Source organism: Dendropsophus ebraccatus, chromosome 10 (assembly GCF_027789765.1).
Source record: "Dendropsophus ebraccatus isolate aDenEbr1 chromosome 10, aDenEbr1.pat, whole genome shotgun sequence".
NCBI classification, from domain to species: domain Eukaryota; kingdom Metazoa; phylum Chordata; class Amphibia; order Anura; family Hylidae; genus Dendropsophus; species Dendropsophus ebraccatus.
This window is the reverse complement of record NC_091463.1, coordinates 4,197,324-4,225,031: the sequence shown is the minus strand read 5'-3', so window position 1 is coordinate 4,225,031 and position 27,708 is coordinate 4,197,324. Positions and strand designations below refer to the sequence as shown.

Here is a 27,708-nt window from a genome sequence, read left to right as displayed (position 1 = left end):
ACCTGTGATCAGTACAGCAGAGGGGACCTGTGATCAGTACAGCAGAGGGGACCTGTGATCAGTACAGCAGAGGAGGGGGACCTGTGATCAGTACAGCAGAGGGGACCTGTGATCAGTACAGCAGAGGGGACCTGTGATCAGTACAGCAGAGGAGGGGACCTGTGATCAGTACAGCAGAGGAGGGGGGGACCTGTGATCAGTACAGCAGAGGAGGGGACCTGTGATCAGTACAGCAGAGGAGGGGGGGACCTGTGATCAGTACAGCAGAGGAGGGGGGGACCTGTGATCAGTACAGCAGAGGAGGGGACCTGTGATCAGTACAGCAGAGGGGGGGACCTGTGATCAGTACAGCAGAGGGGACCTGTGATCAGTACAGCATAGGAGGGGACCTGTGATCAGTACAGCAGAGGAGGGGACCTGTGATCAGTACAGCAGAAGAGGATCCGTAATAGCAGGGAATCACTAAGGAAACAGTATGCTGGGAGTTGTAGTTGTACATCAGCTTGAGAACCACATCTTGGAGATCTTTTTCCCATAATGCAGTGTATATGCTGTAGTGGCCTCTGTACCATGCAGTGTATATGCAGTAGTGGCTCCTGTACCGTGCAGTGTATGTGTAGTGATGGTCCCTGTACCATGCAGTGTATGTGCAGTGATGGCCCCTGTACCATGCAGTGTATGTGCAGTGATGCCCCCTGTACCATGCAGTGTATGTGCAGTGATGGCCCCTGTACCATGCAGTGTATGTGCAGTGATGCCCCCTGTACCATGCAGTGTATGTGCCGTAGTGGCCCCTGTACCGTCTAGTGTATGTGCCGTAGTGGCCCCTGTACCATGCAGTGTATGTGCAGTAGTGGCCCCTGTACCGTGCAGTGTATGTGCAGTAGTGGCCCCTGTACCATGCAGTGTATGTGCCGTAGTGACCCCTCTGTACCATGCAGTGTATGTGCAGTAGTGGCCCCCTGTACCATGCAGTGTATATTCAGTAGTGGCCCCTGTACCATGCAGTGTATGTGCCGTAGTGGCCCCTGTACCGTGCAGTGTATGTGCCGTAGTGGCCCCTGTACCATGCAGTGTATGTGCAGTGATGATCCCTGTACCATGCATTGTATGTGCGGTAGTGGCCCCTGTACCATGCAGTGTATGTGCAGTAGTGGCCCCTGTACCGTGCAGTGTATGTGCAGTAGTGGCCCCTGTACCATGCAGTGTATGTGCAGTAGTGGCCCCCTGTACCATGCAGTGATGGTCCCTGTACCATGCAGTGTATGTGCGGTAGTGGCCCCTGTACCATGCAGTGATGGTCCCTGTACCATGCAGTGTATGTGCCGTAGTGGCCCCTGTACCATGCAGTGATGGTCCCTGTACCATGCAGTGTATGTGCCGTAGTGGCCCCTGTACCATGCAGTGTATGTGCCGTAGTGGCCCCTGTACCATGCAGTGTATATGCAGTAGTGGCTCCTGTACCGTGCAGTGTATGTGTAGTGATGGTCCCTGTACCATGCAGTGTATATGCAGTAGTGGCTCCTGTACCATGCAGTGTATGTGCCGTAGTGGCCCCTGTACAATGCAGTGTATATGCAGTAGTGGCTCCTGTACCATGCAGTGTATGTGCCGTAGTGGCCCCTGTACCATGCAGTGTATATGCAGTAGTGGCCCCTGTACCATGCAGTGTATGTGCCGTAGTGGCCCCTGTACCATGCAGTGTATATGCAGTAGTGGCCCCTGTACCATGCAGTGTATATGCAGTAGTGGCCCCTGTACCATGCAGTGTATGTGCAGTGATGGCCCCTGTACCATGCAGTGTATATGCAGTAGTGGCCCCTGTACCATGCAGTGTATATGCAGTAGTGGCCCCTGTACCATGCAGTGTATGTGCCGTAGTGGCCCCTGTACCATGCAGTGTATATGCAGTAGTGGCCCCTGTACCATGCAGTGTATGTGCCGTAGTGGCCCCTGTACCATGCAGTGTATGTGCCGTAGTGGCCCCTGTACCATGCAGTGTATATGCAGTAGTGGCCCCTGTACCATGCAGTGTATGTGCAGTGATGGCCCCTGTACCATGCAGTGTATGTGCCGTAGTGGCCCCTGTACCATGCAGTGTATGTGCAGTGATGGCCCCTGTACCATGCAGTGTATGTGCCGTAGTGGCCCCTGTACCATGCAGTGTATGTGCCGTAGTGGCCCCTGTACCATGCAGTGTATGTGCCGTAGTGGCCCCTCTGTACCATGCAGGTGTAGGTCTATGGTAGCACAGGGAAGACATCACATGACTTCATCCTATATCAGCTTTCTGTACAGCCCAGTCTCTCTCTGTAGCTATGCAGGATGCGGGGGCTGCAGGTTGCTGGATGCTGCTCCATGGCACTGGGTGTGGAGGAAGGAGTAAGGGTCACAGAATTTTGCACTGTTGTGTTATGGGGAATTGTCCAATTCTAAAACTTTATTTTTACTCTACTAGGGACCTGCTGGACCTCAAGGACCAATTGGGTATCCGGGACCACGTGGTGTCAAGGTAGGTGGCATATAGGGAGATGGTGAGTGTTGATACAGCTCTGCCGTCACTGATGCCTCATACATCACGGAGGGGATGCTTACACCATGATGGGCAGAGCCATTCCTACTGACCCGATCTCTGCAGGGCTCATGGCGGCCATATTGCTTCCTCCACATATACTATGACTAAAATATGTGGAGTATACACAGCCAAAATTACAGGGTGCTCAGAAGCTGACAGGAAGATAAATAGTACCTACAAAACGAAAAGGCCTGTCATATGTACTCACTGGCACAGCAAACAAATAGAGAAGTAAATAAGTGTCTTTATTTCACATAAATCAATGTAAAAAAACATCTCACTGAGATATAAACAGTTATAAACACCTAAAAAACACAAGGGGGCCCACCTCATATAGGGAGAAGCCCCCAGGACACTACGACAAGCACAAATGGCAAATATCTAACCAACAGATATGACGTAATAACTGTGCCGCACTACTGTAACAATGAGGATGAGGTAGAAAAACTACCATAAGATGTGCAAGACAAGCAAGGGAAGGTCTAACCAAGAAGTGACCAAAATATCACCGGAGGTCCATGTCGGGGTCCTGCTCCCCCTACCTGCCCCTGCTTGTCTTGCACATCTTATGGTAGTTTTTCTACCTCATCATCATTGTTACAGTAGTGCGGCACAGTTATCACGTCATATCTGTTGGTTAGATATTTGCCATTTTTGCTTGTCGGAGTGTCCTGGGGGCTTTTCCCTATGTAGTGGGGCCCCTTGTTGTATTTTGTGTGTTTTTTAGATGTTTTTAACTGTTTATGTCCCAGTGTGATGTCTGTTACTTTGATTTATGTGAAATAAAGATACATATTTTCTTCTCTATTTGTTCGCTGTGCCAGTGAGTACATATGACAGTCCTTCCCTTTACGTTTTGTTGGTTCCTCTACATATAACATATAATTGATCCAATGATTTGACGGCTCCGCAGTGCGCACGGCTCTGGGACCCTGATATCTGCTGGGATGTTATGATGCTCCTCGGTGGGTACGGCTGTGAAATGTTATGATGTTGCGGCTCCTCGGTGGGTACGGCTGTGAAATGTTATGATGTTGCGGCTCCTCGGTGGGCACGGCTGTGAAATGTTATGATGTTGCGGCTCCTCGGTGGGCACGGCTGTGGGATGTTATGATGTTGCGGCTCCTCGGTGGGCACGGCTGTGGGATGTTATGATGTTGCGGCTCCTCGGTGGGCACGGCTGTGGGATGTTATGATGTTGCGGCTCCTCAGTGGGCACGGCTGTGGGATGTTATGATGTTGCGGCTCCTCGGTGGCCACGGTTGTGGGATGTTATGATGTTGCGGTTCCTTGTGGGCACGGCTGTGGGATGTTATGATGTTGCGGCTCCTCGGTGGGTACGGCTGTGAAATGTTATGATTTTGCGGCTCCTCGGTGGGCACGGCTGTGAAATGTTATGATGTTGCGGCTCCTCGGTGGCCACGGCTGTGGGATGTTATGATGTTGCGGCTCCTCGGTGGCCACGGCTGTGGGATGTTATGATGTTGCGGCTCCTCGGTGGGCACGGCTGTGGGATGTTATGATGTTGCGGCTCCTTGGTGTGCACGGCTGTGGGATGTTATGATGTTGCGGCTTATGCGATCTTATGATGCTCCTCGGTGGGCACATCTGTGGGTCCTTGGTATCTGCTGGGATGTTGTGATGTTGCAGCTCCTTGGTGGGCACGGCTGTCGGTCTCTGGTATCTGCTGGGATGTTATGATGTTGCGGCTCCTCAGTGGGCACTGCTGTGGGTCTCTGGTATGATGTTGCGGCTCCTTAGTGGGCACGGCTGTGGGATGTTATGATATTGCGGCTCCTCAGTGGGCCTCTGTTATCTGCTGGGATGTTATGATGTTGCGGCTCCTCAGTGGGCATGGCTGTGGGTCCCTGGTATCTGCTGGGATCTTATGATGTTGTGGGTCCCTGGTATCTGCTATAATAAGGTTACCTTTTAATTTGCCTAACTTTATGAAGCCAGGATAGGACGGTTCCAAATTAGTTAGCAGCTGCAGTTCTGCTTACAACTTAAAATCACAGACAGCTAATGTACATATCAGTAACATAAGTTTGGGAAGCGCCCCCTTTATTGTTTCGTGTTAACTTTTATAGACAGAATATAGGGCAGTGTATTCACATAAAATACATAAACTTTCAATACAGGCGGGGTTTCAAGTCACAAGACACATACATATCACACTCTGATAGGTCAAACCATAGATGGTCAGCAGTTTTCTGTCCTGCACAGTCAGGCTGGTACAACGTTTTGTTTACCATAAATTGGTCATATAACAGTGTCTCTTTCTTGCATCTGTATTGTAACTGCGATGTAATTTCACATAACATACTCTTCCTCCTTCCTACTTTCCCAGAACCCTGTGTACCAGTCAGTTTAGATTCAGAAAGGGCCCTTAACTGTGAGAAACAGTTCATGGAGCAAACACTTCTTGTTGTGTCCATGTTTACAAGGGTGAAGAAATATCCAAGATATTATAATCATCCAGGTTAACCCTATCTGCTGGGATGTTATGATTTTGCGGCTCCTCGGTGGGCATGGCTATGGGATGTTATGATGTTGCGGCTCCTCGGTGGGCACGGCTGTGAAATGTTATGATGTTGCGGCTCCTCGATGGGCACGGCTGTGGGGTGTTATGATGTTGCGGCTCCTCGTTGGGCACGGCTGTGGGATGTTATGATGTTGCGGCTCCTCGGTGGGCACGGCTGTGGGATGTTATGATGTTGCGGCTTCTCGTTGGGCACGGCTGTGGGTCTCTGGTATCTTCTGAGATGTTATGATGTTGCGGCTCCTTGGTGGGCATGGCTGTGGGATGTTATGATGTTGCGGCTCCTTAGTGGGCACGGCTGTGGGATGTTATGATGTTGCGGCTCCTCGGTGGGCATGGCTGTGGGATGTTATGATTTTGCAGATCCTTGGTGGGCACGGCTGTGGGGTGTTATAATGTTGCGACTCCTCGGTGGGCACGCCTATGGGATGTTAGGATGTTGCGACTCCTCGGTGGGCACGGCTCTGGGATGTTATGATGTTGCGGCTCCTCGGTGGGCACGGCTGTGAAATGTTATGATGTTGCGGCTCCTCGGTGGGCACGGCTGTGGGATGTTATGATGTTGCGGCTCCTCGGTGGGCACGGCTGTGGGATGTTATGATGTAGCGGCTCCTCGGTGGGCACGGCTGTGGGATGTTATGATGTTGCGGCTCCTCGGTGGGCACGTCTCTGGGATGTTATGATGTTGCGGCTCCTGGTTGGGCACGGCTGTGAAATGTTATGATGTTGCGGCTCCTCGGTGGGCACGGCTGTGGGATGTTATGATGTTGCGGCTCCTCGGTGGGCACGGCTGTATGATGTTATGATGTTGCGGCTCCTCGGTGGGCACGGCTGTGGGATGTTATGATGTTGCGGCTCCTCTGTGGGCACGGCTGTGGGATGTTATGATGTTGCGGCTCCTCGGTGGGCACGGCTGTGAAATGTTATGATGTCGCGGCTCCTCGGTGGGCACGGCTGTGGGATGTTATGATGTTGCGGCTCCTCGGTGGACACGGCTGTGGGATGTTATGATGTTGCGGCTCCTCGTTGGGCACGGCTGTGGGTCTCTGGTATCTGCTGAGATGTTATGATGTTGCGGCTCCTTGGTGGGCACGGCTGTGGGATGTTATGATGTTGCGGCTCCTTGGTGGGCACGGCTGTGGGATGTTATGATGCTGCGGCTCCTCAGTGGGCACGGCTGTGGGATGTTATGATGCTGCGGCTCCTCAGAGGGCACTGCTGTGGGATGTTATGATGTTGCAGCTCCTCGTTGGGCACGGCTGTGGGATGTTATGATGTTGCGACTCCTCGTTGGGCACGGCTCTGGGATGTTATGATGTTGCGGCTCCTCGTTGGGCACGGCTGTGGGATGTTATGATGCTGCGGCTCCTCAGTGGGCACGGCTGTGGATTCAGCTTGGCGCAGGCTCAGTTGGGATGGTTGGCACACGGTCACAGGACGCTGATGCCACTGTCTGTGCCACACTCCTCTCCATTAGGGAGACATCAGGAGTGTGCAGTGCACAGTATCCGGCTTTTGATCCGTCATTAAACTAATAGAATTATTCTGCATTTCTGGAAAGAATGTCGCCGATTCCTCCACAATCCTAATGACATTTCCTGGAGCGGAGACGGATGGGGCCATGTACAGCGCTGTCTATCTATATCCCTCAGTGTAATGTCACTATACACAGGGGCGCGGCACATCAGCCCACACTGCCCGAACGAGCTGAGAGAGAGCAGATATAATCCTACAGAGCACAGGAGAAGTGGTACTGTGCACAATATCCATATACAGGGAGGAGTGGTACTGTGTACAATATCCATATACATAGGGAAGTGGTACTGTGCACAGTATTCATATACAGAGAGGAGTGGTACTGTGTACAATATCCATATATATAGGTAAGTGGTACGGTGCACAATATCTATATACAGGGAGCAGTGGTACTGTGCGCAGTATCCATATTCATAGGGAAGTGGTACTTTGCACAATATCCATTTACAGGGAGAAGTGATACTGTGTACAATATCCATATACAGAGAGAAGAAGTACTGTGCTAGGTGTCGATGTATAGAGAGAAGTGGTACTGTGCTAGGTGTCCATGTATAGAGAAAAGTGGTACTGTGCTAGGTGTGAATGTATAGAGAAAAGTGGTACTGTGCACGGTGTCCTTGTATAGAGAAAAGTGGTACTGTGCACGGTGTCCTTGTATAGAGAGAAGTGGTACTGTGCACGGTGTCCTTGTATAGAGAGAAGTGGTACTGTGCACGGTTTTCATGTATAGAGAAGTGGTACTGAAAATGTCCAGAGATCTCCCTATATCCATCTCCAGCTGACGGTGGAAGCCGCCATCTTGTAGGTAAAACGCCCTCTAAGCGTGAGGCCTCCCCATTGTCTGAGCACTCATCCCCTTGTCTTGTTTCAGGGAGCTGATGGAATCCGAGGCTTAAAGGGAACAAAAGGAGAGAAGGTAAGTGACAGCGCCTAGGGGACATCTATGTCTGTTGTGATGTCATGTCTAGTACATTATATGCCCTTACAGGGTGATGGAGGGGGCAGGGTATATGGTGATGGAGGGGGCAGGTTATAGGGTGATGGAGGGGGCAGGTGATGGAGGGGGCAGGTTATAGGGTGATGGAGGGGGCAGGGTATAGGGTGATGGAGGGGGCAGGTGATGGGGTGATGGAGGGGGCAGGTTATAGGGTGATGGAGGGGGCAGGTTATACAGTGATGGAGGGAGCGGCTTATACAGTGATGGAGGGGGCAGTTTATAGGGTGATGGAGGGGGCAGGTTATAGGGTGATGGAGGGCAGGTTGTAGGGTGATGGAGGGGGCAGGGTATAGGCTGAAGGAGGGGGCAGGTTATAGGGTGATGGAGGGGGCAGGTTATAAGGTGATGGAGGGGGCAGGGTATATGGTGATGGAGGGGGTAGGTTATAGGGTGATGGAGGGGGCAGGTTATACGGTGATGTGGAGCAGGTTATAGGCTGATGGAGGGGACAGGTTATAGGCTGATGGAGGGGGCGGGTTATAGGGTGATGGAGGGGGCAGGTTATAGGGTGATGGAGGGGGCAGGTTATAGGGTGATGGAGGGGGCAGGGTATATGGTGATGGAGGGGGCAGGTTATAGGGTGATGGAGGGGGTAGGTTATACGGTGATGTGGAGCAGGTTATAGGCTGATGGAGGGGACAGGTTATAGGCTGATGGAGGGGGCGGGTTATAGGGTGATGGAGGGGGCAGGTTATAGGGTGATGGAGGGCAGGTTGTAGGGTGATGGAGGGGGTAGGTTATAGGGTGCAGGTAGTACATGCAGTACAGTAGGGGGAGGCCGGGGGCAGCACCGGCTCTATTATAACATCTCTCTATTATTAGAAGCAATTGAGTGGTGAAGGAAGCGGTCTCCCGTGGTACCAGCCCAATAGCCCATATATTACATTAGACTTTCCAATCACTTCTAGGCTGGTTGCCATTATCCATCAGTGCCCAGGGGCTGGCGGGCACATCCTTAACCAGTGCACTGCTGGTCTGCAGCACATTGCACCAGGGCATCCCGCTCTGCATCATTTCATTCTGTTTCTTCTTATTTAGGGTGAAGATGGATTCCCGGGATTTAAGGGGGACATGGGAACCAAAGGAGACAGAGTAAGAATCTCCATTTTGTTGTTCATGAGTTATTCCTGTCTGTGAATATCGTTAATCTGTCATCATTCTGATCATGATCCATGTATTTTATCCCCCAGTCATGTAATAGATAGGAGGTGCCTGCTGGGGGGGAGCCTCCTGGGACCCCTCATGTTCTCCAGTGTGGATGCTGCAGAGTATCACAAACACACCCTGAGCTGACTTTCTGTAGTGTTGGTGCTGCAGAGTATCACACCCTCGGTCTGTACTCTCCCCTCTGAGCTGACATTCTGTAGTGTGGATGCTGCAGAGTGTCACACCCTCGGTCTGTACTCCCCCCTCTGTGCTGACATTCTGTAGTGTGGATGCTGCAGAGTATCACACCCTCGGTCTGTACTCTCCCCTCTGAGCTGACATTCTGTAGTGTGGATGCTGCAGAGTATCACATCCTCGGTCTGTACTCCCCCCTCAGTGCTGACATTCTGTAGTGTGGATGCTGCAGAGTATCACACCCTCGGTCTGTACTCCCCCACTGTGCTGACATTCTGTAGTGTGGATGCTGCAGAGTATCACACCCTCGGTCTGTACTCCCCCCTCTGTGCTGACATTCTGTAGTGTGCATGCTGCAGAGTATCACACCCTCGGTCTGTACTCCCCCCTCAGTGCTGACATTCTGTAGTGTGGATGCTGCAGAGTTTGACACCCTTAGACTGTACTTTCCCCTTTTGAGAATTTACACTACAGAATGTCAGCTCAGAGTATCACACCCCCAGTCTGTACTCTCCCCTTTGAACTGACATTTTGTAGTGTGTATTTTGCAGATTATCACACCCCCGGTCTGTACTCTCCCCTCTGAGCTGACATTCTGTGGTGTGGATTCTGCAGAGTATCACCCCCCACCCCCGGTCTGTACTCTCCCCTTTGAGCTGACATTTTGTAGTGTGTATTCTGCAGAATATCACACCTTCCCTTGCTCCGTGCAGTCCACATCACCAGATATTACTGTATCCGTCACTGTGCGGCCAGGACACGGATCCTTGTATTATTTATAGGGTTTAGACTCCAGAGATCCCACCTGTACGCTGTGCGGGTGAATAATTGAGTGCGGCCGGACAGCGCTGGCGTGTTGGGTTTGCATGGGGGGATTTGTCACGTTACGTGTCAGTGGCTCCGGCGAGGCTCACATGCGCCATTTCCTTCATTGTTTTCTATCAGTAACAGCAGCTTCCCCCTCATTCCCATGAGAAGCATCCTCCTTACCTGCTACTCCATTGATAATACTCACAGATACCTCTTATTCAGTGATTGACAGGTGTCTTGCTGAGTAGGACCGCCCACTGTACTCCTAAAGGGGTTATCCAGCGCTACAAAAACATGGCCACTTTTCCCCCTCTCTTGTCTCCAGGTCAGGTGTGGTTTGCAATTAAGCTCCATTTACTTCAATGGAACTGAGTTTTAAACCCCACCCAAACTGGAAAGAAGAGAGGTGGAAAAGTGGCAATGAGCAGAGGTTTAGCTTAGGGATGGGGGAACCTTTGACCCTCCAGCTGTTGTAAAAGTTCAATTCCCATCATGGCTGGCTGAAGCTTTATCTCTCCGGCATGATGGCAATTGTATTTCTGCCACAGCTGGAGGGCCAGATGTAATGTTACCGGGGTTCTGTGTAGTTACTGAGGGATACGAGAGAGCCAGGCCTGGATGTCAGCGAACAGCACATGGGCCCCCGATCCGGATAGGGAGGTATATTACTATAGCAGCCTATGGCTCCCGATCAGGATGGGGAGGTATATTACTATGGCGGCCTATGGCTCCCGATCAGGATGGGGAGGTATATTACAATGGCGGCCTATGGCCCCCGATCAGGATGGGGAGGTATATTACTATGGCCCCCGATCAGGATGGGGAGGTATATTCCTGTGGCCCCCGATCAGGATGGGGAGGTATATTACTATGGCCCCCGATCAGGATGGGGGGGTATATTACTGTGGCCCCCGATCAGGATAATGGGGTATATTACTATGGCTTCCTATGGCCCCCTATCAGGATGGGGAGGTATATTACTATAGCAGCCTATGGCTCCCGATCAGGATGGGGAGGTATATTACTATGGCCCCCGATCAGGATGGGGGGGTATATTACTGTGGCCCCCTATCAGGATAATGGGGTATATTACTATGGCTTCCTATGGCCCCCTATCAGGATGTGGAGGTATATTACTATGGCGGCCTATGGCTCCCGATCAGGATGGGGAGGTATATTACTATAGCAGCCTATGGCTCCCGATCAGGATGGGGAGGTATATTAGTATGGCTCCCGATCAGGATGGGGAGGTATATTACTATGACCCCCGATTAGGATGGGGGGGTATATTACTGTGGCCCCCGATCAGGATAAGGGGGTATATTACTATGGCTTCCTATGGCCCCCGATCAGGATGGGGAGGTATATTACTATGGCCCCCGATCAGGATGGGGAGGTATATTCCTGTGGCCCCCGATCAGGATGGGGAGGTAGGTATATTACTGTGGTGGCCTATGGCCCCCGATCAGGATGGGGAGGTATATTAGTATGGTGGCCTATGGCCCCCAATCAGGATGGGGAGGTATATTAGTATGGCCCCGATCAGGATGGGGGGGTATATTACTGTGGCCCCCGATCAGGATGGGGAGGTATATTATTATGGCGGCCTATGGCTCTCGATCAGAATGGGGAGGTATATTACAATGGCGGCCTATGGCCCCCGATCAGGATGGGGAGTTATATTACTATAGCAGCCTATGGCCCCCGATCAGGATGGGGAGGTATATTACTATGGCGGCCTATATCCCCTCTGCCCCAGGTGGCTTCAGCGATGTCCCAGGTGCACAGCCGACAAGCCGACCTTTATTAAAAGCACAAGACAGATGGCCCAGAAACCTTCACTTTATACCTACAAAGCGATAATTAAAAGCAATAGAAAAGTGTCGTCTCTGATTAAGACGCCTTCAGTCCCGTCTGTTAGTAATGATCGCACTTAGTTTTAATTGCTAAGAGGAAACGCCAGGGCCCGGCTCCCCGCACTCCGCTCATCCAGCGTTTAAAGGGACAATCAATATGTTCATTCCCTGATAACCTACCTGAACCTGTGCACTGCATGAAGACGGTAATAGACTCGGCAGAATCAATGGGGATAGCTGACCACTGGCTCCGGAAATTCATTATTCTGTGTAATGTTTGTGCTCCGAGGGGCTGGAGAAACGCCAACAATTAAAAAGGTGGAAATGTAGATTCAATTAAGGTCCTGTGGAAAGACCCGGTGATGTAGAACCGACACGCGGGCCCGCTGAGGGTGGCTGGATTGGTTTCTCTAAAAGGTCGAATTGCGGGCATGCTGTGAGATCCTTCTTGTTGGGGAGGCACAGGATATCGGGCATGCTGGGAGATCCTGCTGGTTGGGGAGGCACAGGATATCGAGCATGCTGGGAGATGCAGCTGGTTGGGCAGCCACAGGCTATTGGGCATGCTGGGAGATACAGCTGGTTGGGCAGACACAGGCTATTGGGCATGCTGGGAGATGCAGCTGGTTGGGCAGCCACAGGCTATTGGGCATGCTGGGAGATGCCGCTGGTTGGGGAGGCATGCTGGGAGATCCTGCTTGTTGGGGAGGCACAGGATATCGGGCATGCTGGGAGATGCCGCTGGTTGGGGAGGCACAGGATATCGGGCATGCTAGAAGAAGCTGCTGGTTGGGGAGGCACAGGATATCAGGCATGCTAGGAGATGCCGCTGGTTGGGCAGTCACAGGCTATTGGGCATGCTGGGAGATGCAGCTGGTTGGGCAGTCACAGGCTATTGGGCATGCTGGGAGATGCAGCTGGTTGGGCAGCCACAGGCTATCGGGCATGCTGAGAGATGCCGCTGGTTGGGGAGGCACAGGCAGGATATTGGGCATGCTGAGAGATGCCGCTGGTTGGGGAGGCACAGGATATCGGGCATGCTGAGAGATGCCGCTGGTTGGGGAGGCACAGGCAGGATATTGGGCATGCTGAGAGATGCCGCTGGTTGGGGAGGCACAGGATATCAGGCATGCTGGGAGGTGCCGCTGGTTGGGGAGGCACAGGATATCGGGCATGCTGGGAGATGCCGCTGGTTGGGAGGCACAGGCAGGATATCGGGCATGCTGGGAGATGCCGCTGGTTGGGGAGGCACAGGATATCGGGCATGCTGGGAGATGCCGCTGGTTGGGGAGGCACAGGATATCGGGCATGCTGGGAGATGCTGCTGGTTGGGGAGGCACAGGCAGGATATCGGGCATGCTGGGAGATGCTGCTGGTTGGGGAGGCACAGGCAGGATATCGGGCATGCTGGGAGTTGCCGCTGGTTGGGGAGGCACAGGATATCGGGCATGCTGGGAGATGCTGCTGGTTGGGGAGGCACAGGATATCGGGCATGCTGGGAGATGCCACTGGTTGGGGAGGCACAGGATATCGGGCATGCTGGGAGATGCCACTGGTTGGGGAGGCACAGGCAGGATATCGGGCATGCTGGGAGATGCCGCTGGTTGGGGAGGCACAGGATATCGGGCATGCTGGGAGATGCCGCTGGTTGGGGAGGCACAGGCAGGATATCGGGCATGCTGGGAGATGCTGCTGGTTGGGGAGGCACAGGCAGGATATCGGGCATGCTGAGAGATGCCGCTGGTTGGGGAGGCACAGGATATCGGGCATTCTGGGAGATGCCACTGGTTGGGGAGGCACAGGCAGGATATCGGGCATGCTAGGAGAAGCTGCTGGTTGGGGAGGCACAGGCAGGATATCGGGCATGCTAGGAGAAGCTGCTGGTTGGGGAGGCACAGGATATCGGGCATGCTGGGAGATGCCACTGGTTGGGGAGGCACAGGATATCGGGCATGCTGGGAGATGCCGCTGGTTGGGGAGGCACAGGATATCGGGCATGCTGGGAGATGCCGCTGGTTGGGGAGGCACAGGATATCGGGCATGCTGGGAGATGCCGCTGGTTGGGGAGGCACAGGCAGGATATCGGGCATGCTGGGAGATGCCGCTGGTTGGGGAGGCACAGGCAGGATATCGGGCATGCTGGGAGATGCCGCTGGTTGGGGAGGCACAGGCAGGATATCGGGCATGCTGGGAGATGCCGCTGGTTGGGGAGGCACAGGATATCGGGCATGCTGGGAGATGCCGCTGGTTGGGGAGGCACAGGATATCGGGCATGCTGGGAGATGCCGCTGGTTGGGGAGGCACAGGCAGGATATCGGGCATGCTATGAGAAGCTGCTGGTTGGGGAGGCACAGGATATCGGGCATGCTGGGAGATGCCACTGGTTGGGGAGGCACAGGATATCGGGCATGCTGGGAGATGCCGCTGGTTGGGGAGGCACAGGATATCGGGCATGCTGGGAGATGCCGCTGGTTGGGGAGGCACAGGCAGGATATCGGGCATGCTAGGAGAAGCTGCTGGTTGGGGAGGCACAGGCAGGATATCGGGCATGCTGGGAGATGCCGCTGGTTGGGGAGGCACAGGATATCGGGCATGCTGGGAGATGCCGCTGGTTGGGGAGGCACAGGATATCGGCCATGCTGGGAGATGCTGCTGGTTGGGGAGGCACAGGCAGGATATCGGGCGTGCTGGGAGATGCTGCTGGTTGGGGAGGCACAGGATATCGGGCATGCTGGGAGATGCTGCTGGTTGGGGAGGCACAGGATATCGGGCATGCTGGGAGATGCTGCTGGTTGGGGAGGCACAGGCAGGATATCGGGCATGCTGGGAGATGCTGCTGGTTGGGGAGGCACAGGCAGGATATCGGGCGTGCTGGGAGATGCTGCTGGTTGGGGAGGCACAGGATATCGGGCATGCTGGGAGATGCTGCTGGTTGGGGAGGCACAGGCAGGATATCGGGCATGCTGGGAGATGCTGCTGGTTGGGGAGGCACAGGATATCGGGCATGCTGGGAGATGCTGCTGCTTGGGGACGCACAGGCAGGATATCGGGCATGCTGGGAGATGCTGCTGGTTGGGGAGGCACAGGATATCGGGCATGCTGGGAGATGCTGCTGTTTGGGGAGGCACAGGATATCGGGCATGCTGGGAGATGCCACTGGTTGGGGAGGCACAGGCAGGATATCGGGCATGCTGGGAGATGCTGCTGGTTGGGGAGGCACAGGATATCGGGCATGCTGGGAGATGCTGCTGGTTGGGGAGGCACAGGATATCGGGCATGCTGGGAGATGCTGCTGGTTGGGGAGGCACAGGATATCGGGCATGCTGGGAGATGCTGCTGGTTGGGGAGGCACATGCAGGATATCGGGCATGCTGGGAGATGCTGCTGGTTGGGGAGGCACAGGATATCGGGCATGCTGGGAGATGCTGCTGGTTGGGGAGGCACAGGATATCGGGCATGCTGGGAGATGCTGCTGCTTGGGGACGCACAGGCAGGATATCGGGCATGCTGGGAGATGCTGCTGGTTGGGGAGGCACAGGATATCGGGCATGCTGGGAGATGCTGCTGGTTGGGGAGGCACAGGATATCGGGCATGCTGGGAGATGCCGCTGGTTGGGGAGGCACAGGCAGGATATCGGGCATGCTGGGAGATGCTGCTGGTTGGGGAGGCACAGGATATCGGGCATGCTGGGAGATGCTGCTGGTTGGGGAGGCACAGGATATCGGGCATGCTGGGAGATGCCGCTGGTTGGGGAGGCACAGGCAGGATATCGGGCATGCTGGGAGATGCCGCTGGTTGGGGAGGCACAGGCAGGATATCGGGCATGCTGGGAGATGCCGCTGGTTGGGGAGGCACAGGCAGGATATCGGGCATGCTGGGAGATGCCGCTGGTTGGGGAGGCACAGGCAGGATATCGGGCATGCTGGGAGATGCCGCTGGTTGGGGAGGCACAGGATATCGGGCATGCTGGGAGATGCCGCTGGTTGGGGAGGCACAGGATATCGGGCATGCTGGGAGATGCCGCTGGTTGGGGAGGCACAGGCAGGATATCGGGCATGCTATGAGAAGCTGCTGGTTGGGGAGGCACAGGATATCGGGCATGCTGGGAGATGCCACTGGTTGGGGAGGCACAGGATATCGGGCATGCTGGGAGATGCCGCTGGTTGGGGAGGCACAGGATATCGGGCATGCTGGGAGATGCCGCTGGTTGGGGAGGCACAGGCAGGATATCGGGCATGCTAGGAGAAGCTGCTGGTTGGGGAGGCACAGGCAGGATATCGGGCATGCTGGGAGATGCCGCTGGTTGGGGAGGCACAGGATATCGGGCATGCTGGGAGATGCCGCTGGTTGGGGAGGCACAGGATATCGGCCATGCTGGGAGATGCTGCTGGTTGGGGAGGCACAGGCAGGATATCGGGCGTGCTGGGAGATGCTGCTGGTTGGGGAGGCACAGGATATCGGGCATGCTGGGAGATGCTGCTGGTTGGGGAGGCACAGGCAGGATATCGGGCATGCTGGGAGATGCTGCTGGTTGGGGAGGCACAGGATATCGGGCATGCTGGGAGATGCTGCTGGTTGGGGAGGCACAGGATATCGGGCATGCTGGGAGATGCTGCTGGTTGGGGAGGCACAGGCAGGATATCGGGCATGCTGGGAGATGCTGCTGGTTGGGGAGGCACAGGCAGGATATCGGGCGTGCTGGGAGATGCTGCTGGTTGGGGAGGCACAGGATATAGGGCATGCTGGGAGATGCTGCTGGTTGGGGAGGCACAGGCAGGATATCGGGCATGCTGGGAGATGCTGCTGGTTGGGGAGGCACAGGATATCGGGCATGCTGGGAGATGCTGCTGCTTGGGGACGCACAGGCAGGATATCGGGCATGCTGGGAGATGCTGCTGGTTGGGGAGGCACAGGATATCGGGCATGCTGGGAGATGCTGCTGGTTGGGGAGGCACAGGATATCGGGCATGCTGGGAGATGCCACTGGTTGGGGAGGCACAGGCAGGATATCGGGCATGCTGGGAGATGCTGCTGGTTGGGGAGGCACAGGATATCGGGCATGCTGGGAGATGCTGCTGGTTGGGGAGGCACAGGATATCGGGCATGCTGGGAGATGCTGCTGGTTGGGGAGGCACAGGATATCGGGCATGCTGGGAGATGCTGCTGGTTGGGGAGGCACAGGCAGGATATCGGGCATGCTGGGAGATGCTGCTGGTTGGGGAGGCACAGGATATCGGGCATGCTGGGAGATGCTGCTGGTTGGGGAGGCACAGGATATCGGGCATGCTGGGAGATGCTGCTGCTTGGGGACGCACAGGCAGGATATCGGGCATGCTGGGAGATGCTGCTGGTTGGGGAGGCACAGGATATCGGGCATGCTGGGAGATGCTGCTGGTTGGGGAGGCACAGGATATCGGGCATGCTGGGAGATGCCACTGGTTGGGGAGGCACAGGCAGGATATCGGGCATGCTGGGAGATGCTGCTGGTTGGGGAGGCACAGGATATCGGGCATGCTGGGAGATGCTGCTGGTTGGGGAGGCACAGGATATCGGGCATGCTGGGAGATGCTGCTGGTTGGGGAGGCACAGGATATCGGCCATGCTGGGAGATGCTGCTGGTTGGGGAGGCACAGGCAGGATATCGGGCATGCTGGGAGATGCTGCTGGTTGGGGAGGCACAGGATATCGGGCATGCTGGGAGATGCTGCTGGTTGGGGAGGCACAGGATATCGGCCATGCTGGGAGATGCTGCTGGTTGGGGAGGCACAGGATATCGGCCATGCTGGGAGATGCTGCTGGTTGGGGAGGCACAGGATATGGTTAGGATTATGTTAACGATAAACAATCTTATTTGCGATCATTCATTGTTTAACGTTAAAAATGACGTCTAATTGGATCCCTAGTGTCAGCTCTGCGGATGTACTGTCATCTACTGTACATGAATTATGCTCCAAACCGGCGTCCATTCTGTTTCTTGGGGATCCATCCCATCCTTCTCATATTGATACCGTTCTGTGCACATCCTATCAGACGCCATGTTACTATACATTCACTCTACTCTCTCTTTATGTTCCTCCAGGGTGAACTTGGACCCTCTGGTCCCAGAGGTGAAGATGGCCCTGAGGGTCCCAAGGGAAGAAGCGGTCCTTCTGGAGAGAACGGTCCTCTTGGTCCTGCTGGGGAGAAGGTGGGTGATGTCTGTGTTCTCATTAGGTTACATGGCTGCCATTCCCCTGTAGGCAGTGATCAGCGGGGGGTGACACCTATTTATTCTGTCTGATCAGTGAGACACATGAGAAATGTCGGGGAATGAGAGGATTATGTTCCTAATAATCCCGTGTACACGGATGAGGAGAGGAGCACTAGCCACATCATTAGAAGTATTCTCTCTCCCCCATGTGATGTCCTGAGCAGAACCGCGACCTGCCGAGAAACACTGACACCGTAATTGGCTGCGGCGCTCATCCCTTCCAGCGCTCGGCAGTCGTTTTGAAGGATGCAGATATTCCTCCAAGTTACAATCTAATGAGTAGAACTTCAGAGACTCTTCCCTCCTTCATGAATCCATTCATCTCCTTCCCAGTGACAGATAGAGGCTGCTGCCGGCTGAACGCTCACAATTACCTCCATCATGGCATCTGGGCCTTCCTGCCTGTACGTCGCCTGCTATAGAATATATAGAATACAGCAGTTTATTGCTTCCTTTCATCTGCGCAGTCACTGTTGTCACCACGGGGAGACGATCTGTCATAGACGGCAGGAAAACAGGCGTCTAACCGAGGCAACAAGATTGCAGAAACTGGGTCACATACGTGTATCATATCCTGCTGGGAATTATACCAGCGGAGTGCCCCTGAGTGTCACTATCCTGTACCCCAAGTGTCACTATCCTGTACCCCAAGTGTCATTATCCTGTACCCCAAGTGTCACTATCCTGTACCCCAAGTGTCACTATCCTGTACCCCAAGTGTCACTATCCTGTACCCCAAGTGTCACTATCCTGTACCCCAAGTGTCACTATCCTGTACCCCAAGTGTCATTATCCTGTACCCCAAGTGTCATTATCCTGTACCCCAAGTGTCAGCATATCACTATCCTGTACACCAAGTGTCACCATCCTGTACCCCGAGTGTCACTATCCCGTACCCCGAGTGTCACCATCCTGTACCCAAAGTGTCAGCATATCACTAACCTGTACCCCAAGTGTCACTATCATGTACCCCAAGTGTCAGCGTGTCACTATCCTGTACCCCAAGTGTCACCATCCTGTACCCCAAGTGTCAGCATATCACTAACCTGTACCTCAAGTGTCACTATCCTGTACCCCAAGTGTCAGTATATCTGTCAGTAGTATATCTGTATTACGGTGTAGTATATCTGTATTACGGTGTAGTTTATCTGTATTACGGTGTAGTATATCTGTATTGGGGTGTAGTGTATCTGTATTAGGGTGTAGTGTATCTGTATTAGGGTGTAGTGTATCTGTATTACTGTGTAGTTTATCGGTATTACGGTGTAGTATATCTGTATTGGGGTGTAGTGTATCTGTATTACGGTGTAGTATATTTGTATTACGGTGTAGTATACCTGTATTACGGTGTAGTGTATCTGTATTACGGTGTAGTATATCGGTATTACGGTGTAGTATATCTGTATTGGGGTGTAGTATATCTGTATTACGGTGTAGTATATTTGTATTACGGTGTAGTGTATCTGTATTACGGTGTAGTATATCTGTATTACGGTGTAGTATATCGGTATTACGGTGTAGTATATTTGTATTACGGTGTAGTGTATCTGTATTACGGTGTAGTGTATCTGTATTACGGTGTAGTATATCGGTATTACGGTGTAGTATATCGGTATTACGGTGTAGTATATTTGTATTACGGTGTAGTGTATCTGTATTACGGTGTAGTATATCGGTATTACGGTGTAGTATATCTGTATTAGGGTGTAGTATATCTGTATTACGGTGTAGTATATCTGTATTAGGGTGTAGTATATCTGTATTACGGTGTAGTGTATCTGTATTACGGTGTAGTGTATCTGTATTACGGTGTAGTATATCTGTATTACGGTGTAGTGTATCTGTATTACGGTGTAGTGTATCTGTATTACGGTGTAGTGTATCTGTATTACGGTGTAGTATATCTGTATTACGCTGTAGTATATCTGTATTAGGGTGTAGTGTATCTGTATTACGGTGTAGTATATCTTTATTACGGTGTAGTATATCTGTATTACGGTGTAGTATATCTTTATTACGGTGTAGTGTATCTGTATTACGGTGTAGTATATCTTTATTACGGTGTAGTATATCTGTATTACGGTGTAGTATATCTTTATTACGGTGTAGTATATCTGTATTACGCTGTAGTATATCTGTATTAGGGTGTAGTGTATCTGTATTACGGTGTAGTGTATCTGTATTACGGTGTAGTATATCTGTATTACGGTGTAGTGTATCTTTATTACGGTGTAGTATATCTGTATTACGGTGTAGTATATCTGTATTACGGTGTAGTGTATCTGTATTACGGTGTAGTATATCTGTATTACGGTGTAGTGTATCTGTATTACGGTGTAGTATATCTTTATTACGGTGTAGTATATCTGTATTACGGTGTAGTATATCTTTATTACGGTGTAGTGTATCTGTATTACGGTGTAGTATATCTTTATTACGGTGTAGTATATCTGTATTACGGTGTAGTATATCTTTATTACGGTGTAGTATATCTGTATTACGGTGTAGTATATCTTTATTACGGTGTAGTATATCATAGCTTTGCTGGGTAACAGACATTAACCACCAGTCTCTTCTCCTCAGGGAAAGCTCGGAGTTCCAGGATTACCAGGTTACCCGGGAAGACAAGGTCCAAAGGTAACTTCCTGCGGTCTCCGTCCTTCATGTGATGTGGTTCTCGGGATAATCTTCTTATATAATCCTGGCGGATACAAAGTGTTATTGATTGTTTGCTTCAGCAGCTCGGAATCACATTTACTGCGCCATTTCCTAATCACTAAATACATTTAGCAGCAGATTTCACACGTAAGGCGAGAAATCGAGGGAAAGGCATTACAGGAGCAGAAGAAGAAGGAGGATCCAGCGACCAGGGCAGCCTGCTATACAGCACTCTCATCTCCTGACCTTGCTGGGATGTGTAGTGCAGCCGATGGCCTTTAGCTTATCACAGCTGTAAAGCATCACCTTTCTATATTCTTATAGTTGTAAAGTAAATGAAATCTTCAGTGTCTGCAGAGAATATTCACAAAGGTAATACAGGCCCAAATGGTAGTTCCTGACATGGACAGAGGTGGCAGCAGAGAGCACTGTGTCAGACTGGAGAGAATACACCACTTCCTGCAGGTCATATAGCAGCTGATAAGTACTGGAGACTAGAGATTTTTAAAAAGAAGTAAACTACAAACCTATATAGCTATATAATCGGAGTACCCCTTTAACTGTTGTCTGACAGCTGTTTTCTTCCCTCTGTAATCACACGCATGCTCAGCCAGGCCAGCTGTGTGCATGTGTACGGAGAGAATCAGGACCATTAGCCGTCGGCTGACAGCTGTTGGAGGTGTACGACCGCCTTTTTCCTGTTTGTTTTAAGGTGATTTTTCTTTGTCCTTTAAGCTCTAAATAAAATCTTATTCTCACATTACTTTCAGGGATCGATCGGATTTCCAGGTTTTCCAGGAGCGAATGGAGAGAAGGGCACAAGGGTAAGTACACCATACAGCGATACAGCCTGTGATTCTAATCGTCCAGATAGCGGCCAGTCACATGGCGACAGCGGACATTGTGCTCATCAATGGCTGCGACATAATTTATAATACTATTACGCTACGCCCCTCCCCCTTCCATCTGGCTCTGAGGACCCAGAATCCCTCGTGTACTGGGAGAGCGATTGTCGGAGGTTTTACATGCAGCTTCTGATCTCAGAGCTCAGGCCTCTAAAATAATACAGGGAAAATCCAATATAATATTGCGCTGAGCTGGTAAGAAAAAGCTATCAAGAATTAGTGGTGAATGTCAGCGCGGTATTATTATTCCTCGGCTGCCGCCATAGACAGATTTGCTTCCATCCCCACCGCTCAAAGCTTATTATTCTGTAATAAGATGTTTTTTTCTTTTCTTATAAGTTTGTCCTTAAAGGGTTTGTCCTCTCGAGTAAATGAAAAGTCTGCACAGGTCTAATTCATATCCCCAGAGCAGTAGCCTGGATTGTGGCCTGAGGGGACGGGACCTGTTATTAAGCTCTTGTCTCTCTTATAGCTTTATTGCTTGGTCTCTTCTAGGGAACCCCTGGCAAACCAGGTCCAAGGGGGCAACGAGGTCCAACGGTAAGAGACGGCCATTCCCTGTTACCACCACACTGTATATATATATATATATATATATCACCATATACACGCTGTTCACCTGTACTCATCTGTACCTGTCATTCTCTCTGAAGGGTCCACGTGGTGAAAGAGGTCCAAGGGGAACGACCGGAAAGCCAGGCCCCAAGGTGAGATCCGTTTTATCATCTTCTCCTCACCTTCTATGCTGACCATTCCCCCTCAGTCCGTCACCTTTAGTCTCTAAATCAGTCAGTCCCAACTTGTGGCTCTCTAGCTGCTTCCAAACTACAATTCCCATCATGCCCATACTACTTTGAAGCTGTGTTCCCCAACCCCAGGCTCTCCAGCTGTTGCAGAACTACAACTCCCATCATGTCAGGCGTAATGTCAACTGTAGTTTTACAACAGCTTTAGAGGGATTGGTTTGGGAGCACAGCTCTATCATAGTTTGTATTCCTATAGATTGTAACGTGTCTATTGTCTTTGTCCGCAGGGTAACTCTGGAGGGGATGGCCCCGCTGGTCCTCCTGGTGAAAGGGTAAGATGTGGCCTAGTTAACGCCGGATATAAAAACCATGTTTGATAGAAAAAAACACAGACTTGTAAAACTATGAGTATAAACTGTGCCAGGTATCACTCCTGGTTCAGTAAAAAATCGTGGATGAAAATACAATAGAGTACTATGCTAAATCTGCACGGATGTATGGGAGGACACTGCACTGATGTATGGGAGGACACTGCACGGATGTATGGGAGGACACTGCACTGATGTATGGGAGGACACTGCACTGATGTATGGGAGGACACTGCACTGATGTATGGGAGGACACTGCACGGATGTATGGGAGGACACTGCACTGATGTATGGAGGACACTGCACTGATGTATGGGAGGACACTGCACTGATGTATGGAGGACACTGCACGGATGTATGGAGAACACTGCACGGATGTATGGGAGGACACTGCACTGATGTATGGGAGGACACTGCACTGATGTATGGGAGGACACTGCACTGATGTATGGGAGGACACTGCACGGATGTATGGGAGGACACTGCACTGATGTATGGGAGGACACTGCACTGATGTATGGGAGGACACTGCACTGATGTATGGAGGACACTGCACTGATGTATGGAGGACACCGCACTGATGTATGGGAGGACACTGCACTGATGTATGGGAGGACACTGCACTGATGTATGGGAGCACACTGCACTGATGTATGGGAGGACACTGCACTGATGTATGGGAGGACACTGCACTGATGTATAAAGGACACTGCACTGATGTATGGAGAACACTGCACTGATGTATGGAAGAACACTGCACTAATGTATGGGAGGACACTGCACTGATGTATAGGAGGACACTGCACTGATGTATGGGAGGACACTGCACTGATGTATGGGAGGACACTGCACTGATGTATGGGAGGACACTGCACTGATGTATGGGAGGACACTGCACTGATGTATGGGAGGACACTGCACTGATGTATGGGGGACACTGCACTGATGTATGGAGAACACTGCACTGATGTATGGGAGGACACTGCACTGATGTATGGAGAACACTGCACTGATGTAGGGGAGGACACTGCACTGATGTTTGGAGAACACTGCACTGATGTATGGAGGACACTGCACTGATGTATGGAGGACACTGCACTGATGTATGGGAGGACACTGCACAGATGTATGGGAGGACACTGCACAGATGTATGGGAGGACACTGCACAGATGTATGGGAGGACACTGCACAGATGTATGGGAGGACACTGCACTGATGTATGGGAGGACACTGCACTGATGTATGGAGAACACTGCACTGATGTATGGGAGGACACTGCACTGATGTATGGAGGACACTGCACTGATGTATGGGAGGACACTGCACAGATGTATGGGAGGACACTGCACTGATGTATGGAGGACACTGCTCTGATGTATGGAGAACACTGCACGGATGTATGGGAGGACACTGCACAGATGTATGGGAGGACACTGCACTGATGTATGGGAGGACACTGCACTGATGTATGGGAGGACACTGCACTGATGTATAGGAGGACACTGCACAGATGTATGGGAGGACACTGCACAGATGTATGGGAGGACACTGCACAGATGTATGGGAGGACACTGCACTGATGTATGGGAGGACACTGCACTGATGTATGGGAGGACACTGCACTGATGTATGGAGGACACTGCACTGATGTATGGGAGGACACTGCACTGATGTATGGAGGACACTGCACTGATGTATGGGAGGACACTGCACAGATGTATGGGAGGACACTGCACTGATGTATGGAGGACACTGCACTGATGTATGGGAGGACACTGCACTGATGTATGGGAGGACACTGCACAGATGTATGGGAGGACACTGCACTGATGTATGGAGGACACTGCACAGATGTATGGGAGGACACTGCACAGATGTATGGGAGGACACTGCACAGATGTATGGGAGGACACTGCACTGATGTATGGGAGGACACTGCACTGATGTATGGGAGGACACTGCACTGATGTATGGAGGACACTGCACTGATGTATGGGAGGACACTGCACTGATGTATGGGAGGACACTGCACTGATGTATGGGAGGACACTGCACAGATGTATGGGAGGACACTGCACTGATGTATGGGAGGACACCGCCTTAGAGCACTTACTGTATTATAGAAGAGACACTTACATTGTGGCCTCCTCCACCACATTACAGGATGATACTGACACTGTCCCCTATACGGGACTTTTCACAAGTACAGGATCTGCATCAGATATCAGTGTAACCACAGGGCTGAATGCTGCAGATCCTGTGCATGTGAATTGATCCTGTGATTTGTTTTTTTCCCACATGGAAACAAACTGTTCCCTACCAGCTAAACCATGGGAATCTGCACGTATAATAGGAAGTCTCTTCAATGAGTTTGTACAGTCCACAGTCACCTGACCACCCGGGGTAATACTCGCAGCACAGTCACATGACCACATAGGGTGAAACTGTAAATACTGTGACCACCTGGGGTAAATCTCGTAGCACAGTCATGTGACCACCTGGGGTAATGCAGCACAGTCACATGACCACATAGGGTGAAACTGTAAATACTGTGACCACCTGGGGTAATACTCGCAGCACAGTCATGTGACTACATGGGGTAATACTGTAAATACTGTGACCACATGGGGTAATACTGTAAATACTGTGGCCACGTGGGGTAATACTCATAGCACAGTCAAGTGACCAGGTGGGGTAATACTCGCAGCACAGTCACGTGTTCACCTGGGGTAATACTGTAAATACTGTGACCACCTGGGGTAATACTCGCAGCACAGTCATGTGACTACATGGGGTAATACTGTAAATACTGTGACCACGTGGGGTAATACTGTAAATACTGTGACCACGTGGGGTAATACTGTAAATACTGTGACCACGTGGGGTAATACTGTAAATACTGTGGCCACGTGGGGTAATACTCGCAGCACAGTCACGTGACCTCAAGGGTAATGCTCGTCCACAGGTCACCACAGATCTGAGCCGCCTCCATACCAGTAGTATAACCTTTCTCCCCCTGTAGCTGAAGGCTGGGGAGTCCTATGTGGATGGATGCTGCAGGCCGTCGTCCATCCTGGTCACCTGTGTCTGGTGACATACACTCCCGCTGAGCACGCTCCACATTTATCCTACTAACCCCTATTTGCACCAGATTTCGGCACATGATGTATCGGCCCCTCCTCCCTATTATTCTCAGCCTAATACGGCATGATAGGAAGCATTGATGGAGACCATTGTCCCCAACCTGTGTCTCACCACAAAGCTACAACCCCCAGCCGTCAGGGCATGATGGGAGTTATAGTGCAGCTGGAGCCTCGCAGGGAGTGGAGACCCCATAAGAGGTCCTTTAGCTTTGTGGGTGTCATCACGGACTATAGATAGACCCCGAACCTACAGATCCATCAGTCAGGAGCAATATGGGGGGGTAATAGAAGAAACGACGCCTTCCTGACAGACACTCTCTATCCTTGTCTATGTGTCACTAATGAGATTGATGTTTGATTTAGCCTGGAATATAATAATCAGATGCAACAAAAGCCAAATGTTGTGAGGTCAGAGGTCGAGGTTGGTCTGCATGACTCGGGAGCTACAAGGCTTAGTAGGAGCTGGAGTAGTAGTGGTAGCATGGTGCCACCCAGGACTGTAATCCTGTAGTCAGTCACCACCGAGTGTTGTCAGACGTTCTAACTCTATTAGAACGGGCAGTTTGAGTTCCGGTCCAGGATATGGACTCTGCGCTGTTGTCTTGAAGAAGCTGAATGGCATCTGGTTCTGTTCTGCAGGCCGCATTAACATGACGTATACGTTCCCGCGTCCCCTGCCCCCTCTCATGCTTGCAGCCAGCTGTTTCATTGCACAGGACAAGCCGCTGCTTTACATTAGACTAGATCCATTGCTTATGGTCTAAAGAAGGGAACTCAGAACTGCGACCCGATCTGACAACACAGGGTACAGGAGCAGCATGCCGTACCCAGAATGCCTCATTCATCCGCCCCGTACATGCAGCCAGCTCCGGCTTTAGTTCCAGCTTTGAGAAGTAGGATGGCAAATGCATGTGACGCCAGGATAAATCCTGTTCATGTGAATAGTAAGGTTGGGTGTTATTCTCTAATGCGACTTTGTGTTACTGCAGGGACCACCCGGACCTCAAGGACCCACTGGATTTCCAGGACCGAAGGGCCCCCCTGTAAGTTACACAACCCTCCCCATACGTGGGGACTCGTATGCTCTATATCTATGCTCACCCCTCAAGGTTTTGGAGGAACTTTTTCAGTTCTGATCATTTTTCTTTAATTGTAGGGTCCTCCAGGGAAAGACGGACTCCCCGGCCACCCCGGCCAGCGAGGTGAAACTGTGAGTACACGGCACTGGTATCTCTCATCCTTGCATCTGACCTGACTGGAAGTGTGATTGCTCTAAACCATTCCCTGTAGATGAGGAGATGTCGCCCATGGTTCTGCTGCAGGGTGTGTGTCTCCTCAGCTGCATGGAGGGGTCTAAAGAAATCCCCCTGTTTATTCCGGTCCGGTTGGAGTAACGATGATTTCTGAAGGGCCAAACACCAGCTAGACTGTAGCCAGTTATCCAGCACATATATTGCCTATAGCGCCCCCTACAGGGTGAATCATGGTGTTAGGGGTAGAGTGAACGGTTTCTCTGTATGAAGGGTGAATCTTTTTTTGCTGGGTCTTCTCATTGATTTGATAAGGTGGATCACGAGCTCGGTGATTCCATTCCCTAGTCTATGATAATGTTGGGCGGATCGCGGCACAACGCCTCCTGGTTCGTCCACCATTCCAATACATTGGGGACTCGATTTGCTGAGTTTGCGACACGCTTTGGTGAATTGAAATGACGGCCCAGCGAATAGATTTGCAAATCTTGAAGACAGCGGATCGATTCCGTCATCTCCGGTTATTGTGTCACTACTTAGATTCTGGGGCTGGATACACTCAGAGCTGCACGTGTGCCTCGTACCTGCACCGCATGGGCCTCTCCATGTAATAACTTGCTTCTGGAGGCTGAATCCCGCTGCAGCGGCCGCTGTGCACATAGGTCTGTCGGGGCCGGGCCGTTCCTGCATGGGGACTAGTAGGATACAGGAAGGATTTTCTGGCCGCTA

The 27,708-nt window shown here is 51.8% G+C and overlaps 1 protein-coding gene across 2 annotated transcripts in view; it reads left to right on the top strand.

Annotated features, from left to right (window-relative positions):
- Nucleotides 1-27,708, top strand: part of COL5A1 (collagen type V alpha 1 chain) — a 217,881-nt gene that overhangs the window by 159,086 nt on the left and 31,087 nt on the right. For both annotated transcript variants that reach the window (XM_069986748.1, XM_069986747.1), the window contains exons 27-37: nucleotides 2,459-2,512; nucleotides 7,525-7,569; nucleotides 8,689-8,742; nucleotides 17,738-17,845; nucleotides 20,492-20,545; nucleotides 21,337-21,390; nucleotides 21,967-22,011; nucleotides 22,125-22,178; nucleotides 22,505-22,549; nucleotides 26,719-26,772; nucleotides 26,886-26,939. In XM_069986748.1, the coding sequence (XP_069842849.1) occupies nucleotides 2,459-2,512; nucleotides 7,525-7,569; nucleotides 8,689-8,742; nucleotides 17,738-17,845; nucleotides 20,492-20,545; nucleotides 21,337-21,390; nucleotides 21,967-22,011; nucleotides 22,125-22,178; nucleotides 22,505-22,549; nucleotides 26,719-26,772; nucleotides 26,886-26,939 (621 nt within the window). The remainder of the gene's footprint in view (nucleotides 1-2,458; nucleotides 2,513-7,524; nucleotides 7,570-8,688; nucleotides 8,743-17,737; nucleotides 17,846-20,491; nucleotides 20,546-21,336; nucleotides 21,391-21,966; nucleotides 22,012-22,124; nucleotides 22,179-22,504; nucleotides 22,550-26,718; nucleotides 26,773-26,885; nucleotides 26,940-27,708) is intronic.